The sequence below is a fragment of the Etheostoma spectabile genome, chromosome 11 (genome assembly GCF_008692095.1).
Source record: "Etheostoma spectabile isolate EspeVRDwgs_2016 chromosome 11, UIUC_Espe_1.0, whole genome shotgun sequence".
NCBI lineage: Eukaryota > Metazoa > Chordata > Actinopteri > Perciformes > Percidae > Etheostoma > Etheostoma spectabile.
In genome coordinates this window covers 16952468-16973036 of record NC_045743.1, presented here as the reverse complement: position 1 = coordinate 16973036, position 20569 = coordinate 16952468, and the positions used below count along the sequence as shown (strand labels likewise).

At 42.2% G+C, this 20569-nt stretch overlaps 1 protein-coding gene across 2 annotated transcripts in view; it reads right to left on the bottom strand.

The window, feature by feature from the left end:
* Nucleotides 1-20569, bottom strand: part of dpp10 (dipeptidyl peptidase like 10) — a 207935-nt gene that overhangs the window by 73691 nt on the left and 113675 nt on the right. For both annotated transcript variants that reach the window (XM_032529936.1, XM_032529935.1), the window contains exon 3: nucleotides 20395-20490. In XM_032529936.1, the coding sequence (XP_032385827.1) occupies nucleotides 20395-20490 (96 nt within the window). The remainder of the gene's footprint in view (nucleotides 1-20394; nucleotides 20491-20569) is intronic.

Genomic DNA, 20569 nt, shown 5'->3' with positions numbered 1-20569 from the left:
TTGATCAAAATTGTAATAATGATTTTTTTTCTCCACAATTGAGCAGTGCTAGGTTAAATCTACAAGTAGGTAAAGTGAGTCTTCCTACACTACGGCAGAATGCCATTGCTCTGAACGTCTGGACCTACCAGGTCTGTCTCAGCCGAGACCAGGGACGGTGTCTGAGCACAAGCTGCGTCCAATAACCTGCCGTCCTGTTGGGATTGATGAAACGAGAGCAGACAAGCGCCTTCGGTGAGAGCACACCCCTGCAATCACTCAACCTCTGACTCAACGTTCCCCCCCCCCCCCCCCCCAACAGCAAAACAAACGAGTAACATGCTCTGATTTTATTAGACGATTAAGAGATAGATTATCGCAACACCTTCTCTGCAACACGACCCTTTTAGACATCATCAATAAAGAGATTTAATTAATTACCGAGCCTTATTTACTGAGCCACTGTGAATCGTTCTGATTGACTTGTTGAGGTTGTGTACACCGTGTGCCACTGGGTTTATACACTATGTCCCAGTATCAACACTGTGCTGCTTCAGTGATGCCTACAGTGCATGAGAAATGTTAAAAACAAACCAGGCCGCTCCTGCTGACCAGTTGCTTTCAGACTGTCCCAGATCCAGACTGAGACTAGATCCAGACTGAGACCCAGAGGGGACAGAGCTGTTTCAGTAGCAGGTCCTAAGCTCTGGATCTCTCTTCCTCTCAACTTTAGAGCAGCGTCCTCTACTCAGAGCTTTAAATCACTTTTAAAAACTCATCTTTTTGCGCTGGCACACACGCTGAGACACTTTATGGTTGTTGATTTGAGCAAAGTTTTTAACTGTTGTTAACTGTCATTTTTGTTTTTTTGGCTTATTCTGTTTCAGATGTGTTTTTCCAGTTATTTATTATGCTTTAATTTTATGTTATCTATATTTGTGCTGCACTTTGGGGCAGTGGCGACTGTTTGTAAATGTGCTATAGAAATAAACTTTGACCTTGACTCTTGTCCTGCATTGGTTGGCCTGCAGGACTGTATTAGACTTGTCCAATCCAGTCCAGATCGATGATAATACAGTCCCAGTACAAGCCTGAGGTGCTTCCCCAGATGTCCATCACGAGACCAACATCTGAGCTAGCAAGCTAAAATTTCACACTGAAAACGGCAAGTTTTAAAGAATATTTGGCACGAGCAACACGTCAGGCCTGGTTGGGTGTTTCGGGTTATGATGGTAAAGATTTATAAAAGTATGTTTGTGGTATTTTCTCTCTAACTGGGACATTTTGGGACCGATTGGTTGGGATCGCTGTGGACGAAGTACACACAGAGACACACAGGTAAGAGATAATGAGGTGCAACCATGTGTCAGTTAATTTAACCCTTGTGGTGTCTTCCCATCAACCATCATCTTTTGTTTTTTCTGATGTTTCAGCTGTTTTTTTGCTACGCTTTCTCTTTAAATTCATGGCCTAATTTTTATTTTACATTATGCAAAATCAATTTCTCTTTTTTTGCGCTTTTTGTCTCTTTTTTTGTCATTTCTTCCAAGGTTTTGGTCACTTTTTTAAAATGCCATAAAATTAAATAAAACACAAAATTTGGAAAAAAGTAGTCATTAATTTGATCTGAAGAACATTGAATGGCATCCACGTTATTTTAAGGCAATTTGGTTGAAAGAAAGCCAAGTTCCTGGTATTAAAAATAAATAAAATGGGTCAAATTGGACATGAGGACAACACAAGGGTTAAATAGATCACGTTAGTGCATTGTGTCAACAGTCAACTTCATTTAATAATAATATTGTTTCCTAATAATGTTGTCCTTCCTGGAGCTGCTATCTGACACTACATCTTGGCCCGTTTTAATTCCAGCACCCACGCAGCATGCTAATGAAGACACGCTTCATTGTCTTCAACACTGCGGATCGTTTCTGGGTGCAAGGAGGCAGACTTCATGTTCCAAGAGCCTCCACTCTTTAGTGCTGAGCACCTCCTCCAACTACGTCAGGTTTCTGCCTGCTCCACCACTGGACATGCAAGCTAAGAAGGAGATCGGAATAGGAAAATGGGAATTGCTTTCCATTAAGCTATGCACGCACTACTGCTCTGGGCACTTATGCAACATGAAATGATTGTGTGTGTGTGTGTGTGTGTCTGAGAGAGAGAAGGAGAGAGAGAAAGAGAGAGAGAGAGAAAGAGAGAGAGAGAGAGAGAATCCCTGAGTGGAATATCTGCAATGTTTTTCATCTGCTCTCCTTTAGCTATGCTTCTCCTGCTGATCCCATTGTTCTCATCTCCCCCATCGTCGTCCCCCCCCATCTAAAACAATGACATTAACAAAAGCAGGTGAACATCACACAGGCTCCTCTTGAGAATACCGTGACTAAAGCAGTCCCAGCGAAGGCTCCTCTGCCTCCTGTTCAAAGGAGCCTGCACCTGCAGGATGCTGCATCGTTCCGTGCAGTCAGCAGTTATGTCTCCAACATGAAGTTCCCCTGTGGCTCCAACAGGAACATTTCCATTATCCCAAGGACTTTCATCACTGGGTCACCTCACCGGCACTAGCTAAATACAGTAACATCCTGCGGACAGCCAAATGCCAACAGAACTCCTGTTTTTCTTTCTGACAATTAACTGTTACCTCACTTAGTGGCCGAGTTAGCTCAGTTTGGTAGAGCAGGCGCACATTATTGATTAAAAGCTGAAATGCCCAATAAAAAACAACTGTTACCTCTCTTACTCTACAGTGCAGCTATTACCAATCACCCCTAGGGGGTAGACAAGACATACAGAAGAAACCAATACACTAGGCTCGTTCGAGATGATGTAGAGTGGACGACAGCAGGCGGCAGCAGCCGGGGGGGGGACAAAAAACAGCTCTGAAGTCGGACAGCTTCCTGCCGATTCCAGCCGCCTTCAGGCTGAACAGGAAGTGACAGAAACACTGTGGTGCAATTCCTTTTTATTAAAAGTTATCAGACCCATATATCATCTTGTGCACAGTCTCCAGTTGTTTTATTAAGACTCTCAAAAAAAATAAAAAAATAGCTCTACATGTGATCTGTTGCTGATTTTAATTAACAACTGACTGTAGATGACTTCTGACTTCTAAACGTAACTATCAGCCACACAACACGTGTGTTCTGTACAGAATAAGCCTTTAAATCAGGCAAATGGCAGTTAAAATCCCTCCGATTCAAAATCAATAAAAGGTTTAAACAAAACGTCATGTCGAGTCGATTGTGAACCAATCAGCTGTTAAATCAGCTGAGAGGTCAGCTTTTCCCAGCATGCCCTGGGTCCAGCTGGGTCTTGCAGTTGGTGAAAAGCAACTGCGCCGCCTGGTCTCAGACCTGCGGCCGCCTTGATCTCCAACGAGCCTACTGATACCATGACAGTTTAACCCAACAGGGTTAGTTTTAAGCAAACCACACAGGTAAGCATGAGCACTACAGTCACTTCCTGCCGCTCTGGCAGAAGTCCATGTCAACGTGAAAAAGTGTAAATGCATCCAAGAGGAATTCAAGATGGAGGGACATCCAATTGCTGCATCCTGATGCATCCTCGCCATGTGTCCATGTGGGCTTCATACGACTGTACCACAGTGTGCTGGAGCTGGGCAAACATGGACAATGTTAACGCACAATTACACCAGCAACAGTGCAGGAAGACAAATAAAATTAGACTTATGTCCATAAATGTGCGCCCTGGAGCATGCTGGGAGGTTTTCCTTCATGCCTACCAAATAAGAAATAACAATATGTGATTAAAAACAAAATATGATCATAATTAAACTGTTAGAACTGTTAAATAAACCGCAGCTCTGTTTTTAAGTGTCCCAGTAAAGACAGCCCCCCCGCTGTCTTTACTGAATATGGAAAATGTTTGTTGTATTATCAATATAGCCTTTCATCCTTCTTAGGATCTAAATAATTCTCCCTGAGATGTGCTACAAATAAGAATGGCTCAACATACAGTACAGTATGTAACCTCACACATATCTTCTGCATATATGTTTGCAGATACTTTTCTTGTTCAGTGCATCAGGGAAAGCATGGCGTGTGAAGTGATGACTGGCAGCGGTCGGTGTACCGGTTATGTGTAGTTTTTAGATAAATTGTAAGGAATGCAACACCCCCGATGAGCAGGTGGCACCGGCTCGCTTCACAGACTCGCTTTAATTGGTACCCGCTGTATCTCGTAGCAGCCTCTACCTTTCATTTGCTTAAATGGCTGAAAGACGCTTCAGGGCTTCAAGGTGTGTGGAATATCCAGAGGCAGTGTGCTTCAAAGCTCTCTGAAAGATGGGCCTGAGTCACTGCAGTTCATTATACCGCTTATTAATTTCTCTCCCTTGACCACTCTACAGCCTAAAATATAATCCACATGTTATTTGCATTGCAAAGCAAGTGTCACTGACATGCTGCACATTATCATGTTAATCATGCATTCACTAAGGGCAGGAGTCTGCACGTTATTTAGCAGTCCAGTATGCCAGCTAACACTATGGCTGCCAGTGGAAGACTCATTAAACCAAGTAGATCACCGCAGTTGTTTTAGGGTTTCACACCTGCCTCATTTAGTTTGGTTGGATGGCACTATGGTTGGTTTTACACCCATTGTGTGGTTCGTCAGGGCAGGTGTTAATGCAGCAATCACACTCTGCATCCTGATGCATTCTCACCATGTGTCCATGCGTGCTTCATACGACTGTACCACAGTGTAATGGAGCTGGGGAAACATGGACAATGTCGCAGCACACAATGTTGACACACAATTACACCAGCAACAATGGAGGAAGACAAATATAATTAGACTTATGTCCATAAATCTGCCGCCCTGGAGCATGTTGTCCGCCCCAAAAGCGGACAACACAAGCGCACAAGTTCTTTATAACTCAATCAGAAATAAAATGTGCATTTCTTGGGGACTATTTGCAGCTGTGAGTAACACACGTTTGGTGCACTAATGGGATTTACACAGCAGCATGTGCGGGATTGAGTCTAGTAAATTGTGTGTGTTCATGGTAAAGGAGGATGTGATGTAATGTGAGCCAGAGCAACAGTGTGTTTTACTTTTGATGTTTTGGCACTGAGTAATAAGACTTATGAGGCTTTGGAAACACACATAATAATTGTTGATTGATTAATTCATAATTGGTTTTGGTCTTTCTAGTGATAGTAATCAGATTTTGGGTTTCAATGCGTCTCTGTGAGTCGTCAGACAGGCCATGATGTCAGAGGATGTGAGGAGGTTGGGGGGGGGATGAGATACTATACTGAGTCCTTTGTCCCACGAAGGCTATATTTAAACCCGCCATGTTTAATTCATCGTCAACCGTCGTCCATTCACACTGGCCCTGTATCCGAGGCGGAACATCAAATGTACTGAGGACTTAATGAAGTGAAATGTCACAGCCCTGTGCAGGGTGCTGCAGGTTATAGATGGGATATGAATCTCACTCCATAATGCATTGGGCCTCATGACCCAGGGGGGCAGCGGCACCGAGGTGTGTGTGCAAAGTGGATCTTGAATAGAGTCACACTGCGACCAGACACCACTGCTTAAGGGGTTTCCAGTGACATTTCGCAGGACATTGATTATTTTTTAAGCTTGTTCCCATCACAGGACTAATGTTAAGGACAATATCGGGCATAATATGGGCATTTAGGTACCTATGTCCTTCAGATGAAAGTATCTGCTGTTGTTCATTTGCATGAACTTCCACAAACTTGAATATTGCTTCAGCTGGATAATAATCCATTAAGGTTTCATAAACTAATATCAAAGGTCTTCTGTCTTAGAAGTCATTTTGCTGAGACTTGTCGATTGAGTTGAGTGGCTTACACCAACGAACACCATAAACAGACCTTTGATTACACAAGTGAAAATTTCCCAGAGCTGTCTCTGTATAAACATCCTGTAGAATGTCAGACTGAGTAAGCCCCGCCCACTCTGCCAGGGATTTGACTGCGCCCTGCAGCTCGGTCTGGAAACCTGCACTTTTAATTGTCTTGCTTCAGAACTTCAGTTCACAATTTTTCGGGAACCAATTACAAACTGGCTTATCTACCTGCATAAAACCGTTTTGCTTGTGTTTGTTAAAATATGCTAGGTCCATATGTGTCTGTGTTCTGTGGTGAATGTGAAGATGAACTGCTCCCTCCTCTGAGCTAATTAATATTCATGAGCTTGCCTAGTTGCACCGGGTACAGGATACTGGTAGCCGGGCTCTCATTGGCTAGCTGTTACCCAATCAGAGTCAAGCAACTTTTTGAAAATTAATAAAAACTGGCCCAAATGGAGCAGAGTCTTCCTGCAGGCTTTCTATACCAAGCTCGAAGACTTGAAACAAGGTAACCACGGCACGAGTCCATGGTAGAACGTTAAAACTTATGAAATACAGTCCGTGTGGCAGGGCACCTTTAATATGAAGAATGCCTGGAAATAAATTTAATGGGGGCCTATGGGGACGGACTTCTTTTTGGAGCCGGCCTCAAGTGGGCCACTCAAACAGTTTTTGTCACATCTGCTTGAGCCTCATGTTTCAGCACCGAGGGTTTCTGCTTGGGTACCCGCCCAGTGTCCCCATAGGAATTATCCCAATATTGAACGATTTGGCACATCATGATTTACGTCCAATGCCAGCTCTCAGTACGTGTACAGAGAGTAGATTATGGTTTATGTAGAGTAGTGAAGGTCAGGGTGCTGGAACAGCCTTTTTCCAAGGATTCGGTGTAGTTTTCCATTGCTGGTTGCCTACGTATGCTTCCCTACAATGTGAGTTTGTTTGGCTGCACTGTAACCAGATACAAAGTTGCTTTTGCCGCTGTGTTTCTGACAAAATAGCTTTCCAATAAGTGTTTGCTCTCTCCAGAATTCTGGGAACTGTAGTATTAAACTGCACTTATATATAGATAACAAAAGTAACCATGAGTGATGCCAAATCAACATTTTAGACAAGACAAAAATGAAATACTGTTTGAGTATCTGTGTGTGTTACAGTGCTGGGTATACATGTTTATGCATATTTGCTATGTGCAAGAGTGTGTGAGTGGTGCATGTAAAAATCCTTTTGAAAAAGAGGATAATTTAGTGAATTAGGAGGCATCAGCCTCTCCCTCAGGAAGCTTAAAATATGTAATAAAACAATCATTTTTCACGAGTATGTCCTTGCAGGCGAAATAGAAATTCAACAAAAACACCACCAGAGACTGGCTTTTCACACATTTTCCTCTCTATCAAAAGTGACAGATCAAAAGGTTACATTAATATCTCCATGGTGATGCATGATGCAGAGTGTGTAAGGGCAGTGGGAAATAAAAAGCCCATTTACAGACACCTCCAGTCGGCGTAAAGCACACATGCCCGTATGGATTGTGAAGTTTAAGGGCTGCAGTCATTGTGATGACGGCCATAAAGGCGGAGAGCCGACATCAGACGGCGAACATCGGTAACAGGAAGTGAGCGGCCGGCGAGTCACAACAGCACCCGCAGCCGAGGCTTATTCTGACACCTTGTCAAGGTTTAATGGGTATTTCTGCTGTGGTTCAACTTGGGTCTTATTTTTCCAGCTTTGGCCGTCATTTCTTGCACTCACCACATTAACTGCTGACATCAGGGAACATGGTGACACCCCCATGACAACGATGGGACAGGTTTGAGACAAGCAAACAGGTGTCTAGCAACGCTAAACTGTGAAGACAACACAGCTAAAAGCACTGCTTTCCAAATATGTCAAATATCAGGAAATAATACTTCTCACATGCCATCTTGTGCTATATTATATTAGCTGTACATCATTATTTCCTTATCTACCGATCAGCGTGGCCTACACACTAGGTAATTATTTGTTAAGTCTATAAAATGTCAGTGTCCCTCAAATTTTAACAAGATGATTTCTTCAAATTCTAAAATAAGATAAAGGAGATTTTTTTTGCTTAAGGAGTTATGTAAACATGAAGTAAGGATTAAAAAAAGGTAATTATTAATCAACAGATTATTAACCTAATCCTTTCAGCTCTATGTTATACTGTATTACCCACCTGTACAATAACATACTGTAAATGTTCCATGTGTTTTACAGGAACATAATACGTCCATGTAATACAAAGTACTACATGTCACTACTATGTCATATTTGGATGTAGTATACTGAACATTGTACACTAATACATACCAGCGCCCATGTATATTTTAGTAATTTGGTCAACATTTTCCAGTGATCTATTCAATTTGGGAACATCTTCCTCTGCCTCACCAAACAACGCTCACTGGGTTTCCTGTTTAGGAGACAGACGTATTCTTATTAAATGTGTCTCATGCCTGAGAATGGACTGGACAATACTGTGTGTTTTTTCCATCAAAAAGGGAATTTATTCCCTTTCCAAGTCATTTAGCATCCGGATTTGGACAAAACTATTTTACTTTAATGTGTGGTGCACCTGCAATTTTGAAGTCTTGTTTGTACTATTTTTTGGATAAGTTTCAGAGTAAAAAGGGAAAATGAACCCAGTATGTCTGGACCTGCAGGCACGGAGCCATTTCACAGGTAAAACAAATGAAAGAACTAGAAACAAAATAGCCTTTTGAGAAGTTCTACCATTTAACAATATAATAATAATACACACACAAAAATACACACAAAAATAATAATTCACACGGAAAGATCCAGTTGTTGAGATGACTGGGTCTGAAATCCATGGCGCAGGTGCATCCAAATCCACTTTTGCTAGTTTGACGGCGGAAAAAAGGGTATGTGTGCCAGGCGCATGGTTCAAAAGGGTTTTACTTATAGTGTCTTCATTAATCATAGATGCATGTGTGTGTGCTGCTGCGCTTCCTGTGTCTGTAAAAAGCTTAGTGTGCACGAGCCTAGGCACATATTACTAATGCAGTGTTAAAATAACAACAAAATGATGCATTATTTAGACTTTAGAGCAGGTTTTTGTTGATCACTTCCCTCTGCCTCAAGATGGCAATATGCCAAGGATGCACCTGAACATGGGTGGGACGGTCTGAAAATATCTAAAACACTTGTTCCGGGCTGTGATTGGTGGGTTTAACCCCCTGCAGGCCTGAGATATGCGCTCTGAGAGTCTTTCTCTGCAGGCAGGTGTGAGCCAATCAATACGCTCCTCTATTAGAATCCCACCAAATAGCCAGTAACAGGTACACTGGCTCGCCATTTAGGGCAGATATACCCTGGCTTATTATTACAGCAATACACTTCTGTATTTGTAAGGGTGCAGAAATGAACAGTCACATAAAAAAACTGTAAAAATACAAAATGGAGGCTGGCTTGACCAGTTTCTTTCTGTGGTGGAATCCATTTGATGAAAGTCTGTTTTGGCTCAGAGAACAATTGGGTCAGAACTTTCTTTAATCCTAAATATGATGAACCCCCACACAGGTGGTTTTAATTATCATGGCTGATTAGACCTCGCCCGAGCAGAGGGCCAATCAGACACGAGTGAAAAGACATCACCATAGGTATGGGACCATATGACAAAAAAATAAAAAATACACAAAAATACAAAAGGTAAATAACTTTAATATATTGTGGTAAACCAGCTAACAGTCAGTATTTAACAAAGTCACGTTTGTGCATCACAGTGAAGACACAGTAAAATAAAAATAATGGTATATTTCAAACTGCCTCTCTTTCACAATAGTTGTTATTAGTTATCTGAACTACAGGTGAAATAGACAATCTACCCTGCCAAACATGATGCGGGGGGGTAAGCTACCCTCATCCATCATATTAAACTGCACATGACCGTTAGCTAGTGGCTTCTAAATGCAGCAGCTAAATGCATTTGAGACACCTATAAAAAAAAATCTGTAGGAGTCTGAGAGCCATGTGTTCACACAGGGGGAGCTAAAGCCTTTATCTCTCTTTTTAACTCTCTTCATAGCCACCAGGGTAGTTCTACCTTCAGAACACAGGAGTTTCTGGTCTCCCGCTGCCTCCGTCGGTTAGTCAGTTGGTTTTATTGAGTGACTTTAGTGTTTTAATGGGTTAGTAACTAACCAAACTGACCAATGAGTGTAATGGGAGTTCAACTGGTAGCACCTGGCACCTGTTGAATGTAGCTTGTCCTCGTATATCTGTCCTGCAGGGTATCATCACGGTTCAACGTTAAACAACATAATGTTAAAAGTTAAACAGGGAATAAAAGGAGTGTGCCACGCCTCCCAATGTTAAGATTTGTGTTAGTGGGAAATGGATGAAAACAATTCTTTCAGCTGTTGTACACTCTCTCTCTCTGTATCTCTCTCACACACACACACACACACACACACAGACACACACACACACACTACACCTATTGCTAGTGTGTACACCCCCTGACATTTTGTTTTCCATGGACTGTGTATACAGATGGACAACACCTCTCCTCCTCCGTCCACTGAAGACTGTAAGTGAAGCCAAAATATCCCAGATACAGGTCTGAGCAGTATTGATCGGTCGGTGGAGCCGCGGTATCAAAGTCCGGCCCATACACCTGCCAGACCAATCACATGACATTTCACCTTGTTTTTATAGCATCAAATAACCAAATAAAACCAAACCGGTCAGAAAAAGGACAAATACTTGAACAGACATCAGCATGGTCAGAGCTGTCGAAAATGACAAAAGCCTTCTTTTAAAAAATGCATTTGGCATGTGCTTTGTTTTTTTGGTTTGGACCATGTCCAGTCTACTGAAATGGGGGGGGGGGTTAAGCCCTACACTGCAGCCAACCACCAGGGGCAGATCCAGATGTTTTGGCGTCACCTCCTGTCTATGCATCAACCCCTCTGCTTTCATGACCAGGCTTTACTATTTTCTATTGTCCCCTTTTTTTCGTGCTGGGTGTTGATATATTACGACGACGCATCCAAGATCCAACCTGCAGAATGTAACATGTTATTGTGAAGTGGTAGTTTTGATAAAAGCGCTGAGTCACCAGAGTTAGGATGCACTAATGTCTGTATTCATGTCTGACATCGCTGCTGAAAAACACAAACAGTAAGAAAGAGCCCAGGGAGAACAATCTCTCCCTTTTTTAATCAGCGTCCCTCACGGCTCCTAACTGTGATAATGGGCATGTCAGGAGCCTCAAAAATAGGATAGGATAACAAGTAGCTTATTAGCTTTTTTGGAAGATGGAGAAGAGTGTGACATTTGTAAGGTCAGGCTGTTCTCACGAACCTTTTGTACATATAGCTCAAAAAGTAATGCACTGCCATTCATATGTATAAAATGTACTTATCACTCTATGCAACACAGAGACTGCTGCTGGGGTCCGTGTAGGGAGGAAATACAGTGGAGTGGAGTAAACCAAAGACTTTCACCCAGGACATGCATGTTTGTGTCCCGCAGGGGCGGATTTAGTCATTTTGAGGCCTAAGGCAAACACAGGCATGGGGCCCTCCACAACCCTCGCTCTCCCCTTTTCAGTCCTTATTTATCTGAGAAAGACGTTTTTGTAACTTTTCTCCAGTCTTCACTAGAGCAGCCTGGGCTGACACTACTCTTAATCAGTGTTAGCATTGCTAGCACAAGCCCCGGCTTCTTGCTGCTCTTTAGTAACGGTAATGTTCGTGTTGTCAGTAGCCGTCGTTAAAAAGGTTGTTGCCTTTGGAAGTTTTGCTAAAAACGTTCTGCTTTCTTCCCGCTTCTTCTTCTTCCTTTTTTCAGAACCACTTCGGCAGCTTCTGCTTCATTTTCAACCGTCTGTAGCCTCCAGCTCACAGCCTGCTGAGCCGTTTGTTTACAGTAGGATAATGGAATAGTCCAATGTAGCGGGGACCGGGGGGAGTTTCTCATCATGAATTAAACAATCGGATAGCACTTTAGCGTATCAATGTTTAGAGATATAATTAATTGGTGAAAAGTAAGACAACAAATCGTAACCATGAGTTTATGAGGTGTTTTACGGGGCCCTTGGTAGCTTGGGGCCTGAGGCAATTGCCAACCTTTGACTAATGATAAGTCCACCTCTGGTGTCCCGGTAGTGTTTTAATCCAAACCACAATCTATTTTCCAATCTTTAGAAGGCGTTTTGGTGTCAAAACTCAACTGTCTTTGCAGCATGGTCATCGCGTTCTGTCGGCTCATCTGCCACGGCCCCTGAAAGGACTGTCAGCTCGCGGGACGTTGTACCCGGATCAAAGTCTCATCTAGTGTGCTACACTGAACCGGCTCAGTCACCTTTTGATGGCTGAATCTAACTGTTGTCATGGAACCGGCTTGGGGTAGGACATCATACAAATTGGTGTGTGGTTTTCGTGTAATGTCATACGAACCAGTTCATGGGGAATGCGTTGGTAAGGCTGATCAGAGGCCTGAGCAAATGAGGCAGCTTTTCCAAGCTGAATATTTAGTCCTGGGAAGAGGAACCGAAAGAGGAGTTCCATTTAACTGTTGATCTGTCCGTGTATTCACAGCTGTCTGGCTGCTTTCAGCTCTGGAGCTGCTAAGCTGTCGCATGCAGCCATTAACAACCTTCACGCTCTAACAGTCATGTGTGTGTGCTGTTCTTGCATGTCACTCACACACACACACACACACACACACACACACACACACACACACACACACACACACACACACAGTCTTCCCTGCACTGATGCCTTAGCAGTAGCTCCCAGCACAGCTTGAGAAGTGTCTAATGTTAATTAATGAGAGGCACCAGAGCATGCAATTCCTAATTAACCCCCAAGCATGATGCTGCAAAGCCATGCGGGTGGAAAAGCATGTGATTTACTTTTTTTTCAAGCGACTGTCTCCCTGCTATCGATCCATATGTTGCAAAGCACTTTGCAGATCATCGGCAGACGACGGCAACACGGCTGATCTTTCGTTCCTTTTCTCCACCACGCCGAGGGACAGGGGAATAAGAGATTAATTGCGACGATCATGTGGCTAATTATAAAAATGAAAGTAAATCAAGGTGGGTTGATGGCTCCACGCGAGAGGACCTACTGAGCCGAGTGTCAGAGTGATTAGTTATGCGCCGAAGAGAACAAGTCTGCTGGCAGACAAACCTCTATTTGCAGGGGCGGACCGTGGCGCTTTAGCTCCACCCGCCCCCATTACCCCGCCCACGCAGCCCCACCCACGGACACCTGGATTAATTAATTACATTAGTGTACAGATGGTGAAATGATATAAGCTGTACCTTATGTAACAGAGTTTTAAACATTTAATGTAAATTACTGACTAACAACGCTAACTACTTTTTAAAGAACACAAGTTTATGACATATTGACACATACTGCCTATTTATGCTGTTACTGTCATTCATACAGTATGTTGGTCTTTATTGTCACTGTCAGCCTGTTTCTCTCTGTTGACGTCTGTATGTATGTTCTGTCTGGTTCTCCATGTTTATTTGTATCTGTTTTAACCATTGTGTTGTCTTCCCGTCAACCATGGTCACTTTTTACAACATTATTACCTTTCGTTTTATCGTTTTTTTGTTTAAGTTTTGGGATATTTTGAATGTTGACATTTTCAGCGCTTATTTCGACGGCCCATTTGTTTTGACAAAAAAAAATAAAACTGAAGACTGGTCAATCTATCTTTTGTGTGTAATTATACATTTTTTTCCTGGTTTTTCCTTGGTCAGAATTTTCCTTTAGGGGGGACACAAAGCAACCCCTCCCCCCGGGCAGCATGATCACCGGGGGGGGGGTGTCCGGTACAGACTAAACCTGCCAACAGAGATCCTGTTTGAAGGCGACGTGCTTGATTTTGACTGAGCGTCCCAATTTGAGTAACCTCTGATTGGGTCGGTGGGCCCATCTTGGGACCAGGTCGGCCGTTGCCAACTGGCCATATGCTTAATATTTATTATTATTATTAATATAGTTATCATTACCCATGAAAGTGCACACTATCTTAAGCCCACACATCCGTGAGACACCCACCAGCATCCAACTGCAGTGTCAGTTTATCCCCACCTCACCAAGCTGAGGCTTGGGTCTCAGCCCAGTCATTGGCGGTCTGGCTGAGAGCCTCACAGCGCAGGCCAGAGTCTTGATTCAGAATACAAGTTGTGAAAGGAAAACAGTGACTCACCAAATAGTGCCCCGCGGTGAGAGGAATGGGATGTGTCAGTGCCGAGGTAAGTGGCTTACCCGAGGGGAACATTGGGGGCAAAGGTCACCTCGACATCATGTGCTGTGTCTCTGGTGCCGATATGAACAAGCATCATATTCATGTCCTGTGCTGCAGCAGACCTGCACAGTTAAGTTTAAGGGTAATTTGAAGTCTAATTCCCTCTCATATTACCCAGAAAAAACTATTTTTGGCCTTCCACATATACATATAGTTACATATAGTGTCAGTTTAATATACCCTCTGAGATACTGTCCAGCTGCCACTGTCCTGATGAGAATAAGTCATAGTTTATTAAGAAATGTGATACATGTGCCTACATTGTATTCAGTTAATACCATGTGCTCACTGCAAAAGCTATCTTGTTGGGTTTGTTATGGCCTTGGTATTACCTGTCACGCCACATAAAGGAGGCCCTAACACTGTGAACCATTTGTAAAAGTAATGCACTGCAATGCATATGTATTTATTACTGTGTGCATCACATTGACCGCTGAGGCAAAAGAGCGTGAAGATCCTCGTAGGGAGGAGTTTGAGTCCTAAGGGGGGATTTTGACCCAGGAAACAGGTGTTCATGTCCTGGGAGTACTACTTGAGGCGACTGGTGTTTTGACACAAACCACAATCTTCTTTTCTATTCTTATCTAGCTAAAATCAACTGCGACGGCTGCTGAAAAGGGAATTCATTGAGAATTAAAGAGCATGCGTTGCTATGAGAGAGAAGGAGCTGGTGGGGACTCCTTCTTTGCATGTTTTGGGGGAAATCCCAAAGTTTTAAAGCAGCAATTCACAATTTTCCTTATTGATGAATCTTCCAAATTACTTTCTTAATGAATTGCATAATCACGTACGTAATGATAAACGGTGATACATGTCCCTCAAAATTTTTATGATACTGTACAGTGTCTTATTTTGTCCGTCCAACAGTCCAACGTCCCCCAACCATGTCAGCGATGACACAGAGAGTAGAACATTCTCATTATTAAGAACATTGACCTAGGTCATGTTTGGCATCTTGGCATTCAATCAACCAATGAATGATTGTTTTGTATTCTATTAAATTTATATTTCAATGTGTAATTAGTATTCTTATAAACAGATGCTAGTTAAATCTAATGGAGCAAACAACTTCATTTTTTTTTTTGAAAACTATTCTTCAGTCTATATGCTTTCTTTTGTCTATTTTTGTTTGCCTATATTATTTATTTATCCATTATTACATAATGATATGTTATGTAGGCCTACGTAAAGAAAAAGCATTCACACTTTATTTTGTTTCTTGATGAGCAACGCTAAACGTGCTTTTTGATTAAAAAAACTGAAATAAATCAAAATTAAAAAATGCATTTTGATATTTTAAATATTTAAATGGTTTAATGACGGTTTAAAAGTACTAGACATGTATCCAGACAGGATGTTGCACTCCGTACAGTAAGTGTGGCAGTGAAGCAGATGATGTGTGGGACTCTCCATTAGTCGGCTCGTGTCAGTAATTAGGCCGGAGCAGGAAAGCATTCATCATCATCAAGTAGGCCCACACTCGACCAAAGATATGACTCTCCTTCGGCAGATGTCGCCCCGCATTACTGCTCGTCCGCCTCTGAGTGCCATCACCCACTCAGTTACACCGCAGACATCTCACCTGGAAATGGTTCAGCTTGTAAAGCAGCCACGTAAATACATATCTGAATCCAAAGTTATTCTGGGGTAGTGTCGGATGGATATTTCTTTTCAAAGATTATTTTTTTCCCTTTATTAGACAGAGACAGTGGATAGACATGTTAAGGGGGGGGGAGAGAGAGAGAGAGAGAGAGAGAGATGGGGGACTCGAACCCGGGCCACTGCAGGACTCTTAGCTCTCTTACTCAGAGAGCTATGGGCCGCCCTGATATTTCTTACATACTGTTGCAAGGACTAGAACAGAAAAGACGAGCCAACAGCTTAGCTTGGACAGCTACAAACTGTACATCAGTGCTGTAGTCATGACTTCCTTTTTCAAGACCAAGTCCAAGACCAGGACTAGTTCAGACCGAGTCAAGACCGAGTCGAAATGGGAGACAGTCAAGACCAAGAGAGAGAAAAGGAATCTCTTCCAGACCATGTACCTGCCTGTTCATATTTTATAAGATGAAGTGACAGTATATCTTCTATTGTAAGACAATAATTTTGCATTATTTGTAATGATCACAAAGCAAGTGCAGAGCAACAACACTTTAAAATCCAATTAGGCCGTATTATTTACTTTAAGTAGAGCAATTTTACTTGAAAGCTGATGTGCTATGCATTTCAGATGTTGAGTGTTTTTTATCATGGTGTAATAATACTATTCTGGACTGCCAATGGAAAATGTAACAAATAACAGCAACACAGGTGTGACGAAATAAAAATTGACATGATCCCATTCCTGAATTTATCACTTGTCCTGAAGGATCCATAGCACAAAGTGCTCGCTGACATCGTGCCTGTGGCCATATTGGAAATGATTGATACCTGATGATATGATGCAGCCAGGCATGTAGTACCTTATACTGAAAAGCATGCCACGTCAATGGTTTTGTTTTGAAGGAGGAAGTTTCCTATTTAGTGCTGGACTTGGTCCAGACGACCTTGGATATTTGGCGTCTGAGTGCAAATACCACAATAGAAAGAATAGAAGAACATGTTGAGTCCAGACTTGAGTACTACAGCACTGTTAGTTTGGATCAGTTTACAATTATCAGCAAAACCAGAGCACATTTCATTAAGAGAGCCACTGACTGCGATGGAGATAATGTGCAGCGTGCTGGTTGTTCAATCTGTTACAGGAAACCAAATCTCTCCCACTTTATCTAAGTAGTAGAGCTTTTGAGCTGCACTTTAATTTCCCATAATTACATGTTTATTGCTGCGAGCTGCTCGTTTAAATTACACACCCAAACAGTCCGGCAGGGATTTATTAATCCGTCATCACCCATCCTGCTTTTCACGTCATAGAAAAGACAAACGGGATTGCAGTGAAAAAAGGTAATTGACAGGCCATGCAGCTGACTAGTAATTGGGTAAAGTGGAGTGGTCATTTACATATGATTTAAACAGCTTTTACAACCTAGGGCTCAATAATGGCTTTTCAGAGATTACTATTACTTCTTACTAAGTAGGGAGGTGTATGCACAGCTGCATAGACGTGCACAAAGTCAGAACTCAAATCTGGAAATGTGTTTTGTTAAACCTGGTTCGCATGTATAGACTGTACAGTTCTAAAGAACAACATAGTATGCGTCAGCTGTGTAGCACACCACATTTTGTCTTTTACTTTTTGAGGCTACAGTCTGCAGTTTGTGTTTGGAATCTCCTTTCCGATGCTTTTTGTCGTACATGATGATTATTTTCAACTTGAAAATAAGGAATAATTGAAAAGCGTTCTACTAGATATGATGAATCAACTGAACAGCAGTTGAAAACCACAGATCCTTCAGACATTGCAATGTTCTGCTTTTAATGGACTACTTTTCCAAAAGCATGGTCAATAACCAAGTTCAAAATCAAAAAGCGCCCCCAGAGAAACAGCTGCCGTTTGACTCCCTTGCTAAAAATAATAACCATTGAGGACTTCAGATCAGGAAAATTTCATCCCAGGAAATGGAATACAGCATATGACTTTGCGTGATGCACATCACATATAGAAAGGGAGGACATGCTTTATATGCTAATTGCTGATATATTTTTCGTATTTCTTTTTTGCAGATATCAATGCCTGCACTAAGTTTAGATCAGAGCTGCCGTTTAAATTCACACCCCAACCAGTGGCAGGATTAGTAAGTCTACCCATCTGCTTTTCGTCATAGAAAAGACAATGGGATTGCAGTGAAAAAAGGTAATTGACAGGCCATGCAGTGACTAGTAATTGGGTAAAGTGGATGTGGTCATTTACATAGATTAAACAGCTGTTTACAACTAGGGCTCAATAATGGCTTTTCAGAGATACTATTATCTATACAAGTAGGGAGGTGTTATGCACAGCTGCAAGACGTGCACAAAAGTCGAACTCAAATTGGAAAATGTGTTTGTTAAACCTGGTTGCATGTATAGACTACAAGTTCTAAAGACAACATGTATGCGTCAGCTGTGTAGCACACCACATTTTATCTTTTACTTTTTGAGGCTACAGTCTTGCAGTTTGTGTTGAATCCTCCTTTCCGATGCTTTTGGCGACTTGTGATATTTTCAACTTGAAAATAGGATAGATTGAAAAGCGTTCTATAGATCTCGATGAATCCACCTGAACAGCAGTTGAAAACACCAGATCCTTCAGACTGCAATGTTTGCTTTTTAATGGACTACTTTTCCAAAGCATGGTCATAACCAAGGTTCAAAATCAAAAGCGCCCCCAGAGAAACAGCTGCCGTTTGACTCCCTTGCTAAAAATAATAACCATTGAGGAGTTCAGATCAGGAAAATTTCATCCCAGGAAATGGAAACGCATATGACTTTGCGTGATCACATACACAATAGAAGGTGACCATGCTTTATATGTGATAATTACCTGATTACATTTTCTTTTTTTTTACAGAATCCAATCCTGCCATCAACTACAAAAAAACAACTAAATGCAATGTGGGATGTGGCAAACCTGAAATTAATAATTTCACATTTTCTTCGGTATTTTGTCATATACAGACAAGAAATGAGGATTTCTGGGTTAAATGTATGTTGATGTTGCCCAATGTCATCTCTCCATTTGACAGGACAGTAGCTAATTTATGCGAAAGACTGACTGACTGAGCCTGTGTGTGCATGTGTGTATGTGTGTGTGTGTGTGTGTGTGTGTTATAACTAGTATCTAACCTGCTCTGTGGCCCGTTGTACACCTATCGGCACTGGATATTTACTCAAATGAAATATGTTGCATTTTTCCACAATGAAAAAACAACAAACAACCTCTCATATATTAAATTATTATAAATAATCCGAGTGACACCTGGAATTTTATTTCACTACATTTCCTTCGGTAATGAAGCTAAAGTCATGTTATTAAAAATGTTAATGTTTCAAAGATATACAATAAACTACAAGCTGTTGAATCCTATTTCACATGACGATTCATTAGATGACAAACCCGTTCATATTATCTCTAATGTAGACAGAGATGAAAGACTGCCAAGCCAAAACCGCCAAAGCCTCCAATTTAGGGAAAAAAAAATCTCATTTTTGCTCCAAATCCTAGTGATCAATCTTTCCTCTCGCCCGTCTGTCTGTTATCTTCTCCTATTTGTCTGGGGTCTATTTTGCCCCATCCATCCCCACACCGCACTATGAAGCTGACTTTTCTAACTGCCTCATCGCACAGCCTCGCCGCTCCCTCTGTCTAGCCTGAGGTCAGCTCAGGGAATGAGATGGAGTTGCAAAGATAGTGGAGAAATGTCACCCGGGAATGAAATATTGAAGGACAGACGGGCCTCGCCTCTTGCCCTTGCCCGCGGGCGTGGAGCGAGACGCACGCAGTCGATGGGCAACGATGAGGAAAACCAAAACAAGCACACTAATCTGCAGGAAAGGAGCCAGACGAAGAGCAATGCGGGAACGCCACAAGCCTCTGCATCCTTTCCCTCGGAGGTATCGTTATCTTCCCCTTGCCCTCGGGAAACCACAATCAGATTCTCTTGCACTTCACTTCATGCGGTTTATTTCCAGCCAAAGCCTTCCAGACATAACATATGATCCCCTTCTGGCAAATAAGGAATCAATACTATGTAAATAAGGCGAGGGAAAATAAATCCCAACATCTACATTTACATAACTACATGCAAGGTAAAGGTAGGGTGAAGCACGCCAGCCGGTCTCTTTGGGCGTTTTAGTGAGCCTGAATTAAAAAGCAGGAGACATGCCGTCCCTCTGCTGCTCAACAAAAGCAAAGCACACTCAGAACTCATCCAGATGCATCCATGTCGAGGGTTAGTCAAGGTGTGTTTTCTATAAATTGAAGCATAGCAGCATGAAGAAGGGAGCAGGTAATGTTGTCAGTTTACCAGGCTGTCACTCAAATTATGGTGTGATCCAACTATGCCACGTGTGTGTTGATCCTATTGAACAGGCAGTGACAGCTTTATCCATGATGGAAACACAATGAACGTCAAAAGAACTAGATTTTAATGCCTTCCTGGAGCCAGAAATGTCTTTAAGGCCAATGACAGATGTATAAAAACCGATCCGCGGTTGTATGAATATTGATCCATTTCAGCGGCATGCTCATTTCCATCCATGGCTGAAGGACTCAACATCAAGGCTCAGAACCCCAGAAGGTACAGTAAATGTGGTGGATTACTCACCATTGATCCATTTGGCCTCCGGGTCATGTACCTGGAACTCAGGTCTGAACAGGTCCTCCACAGTCAGTTTGGTGTTGCTTCCAGCTTGATTGTCAGCTGCAAAAACAAGCCATTAATTGCTAAGTTGCCTAACATTTTTTTTTAATATAAACTTTGGGTACCACACACAGTAGGT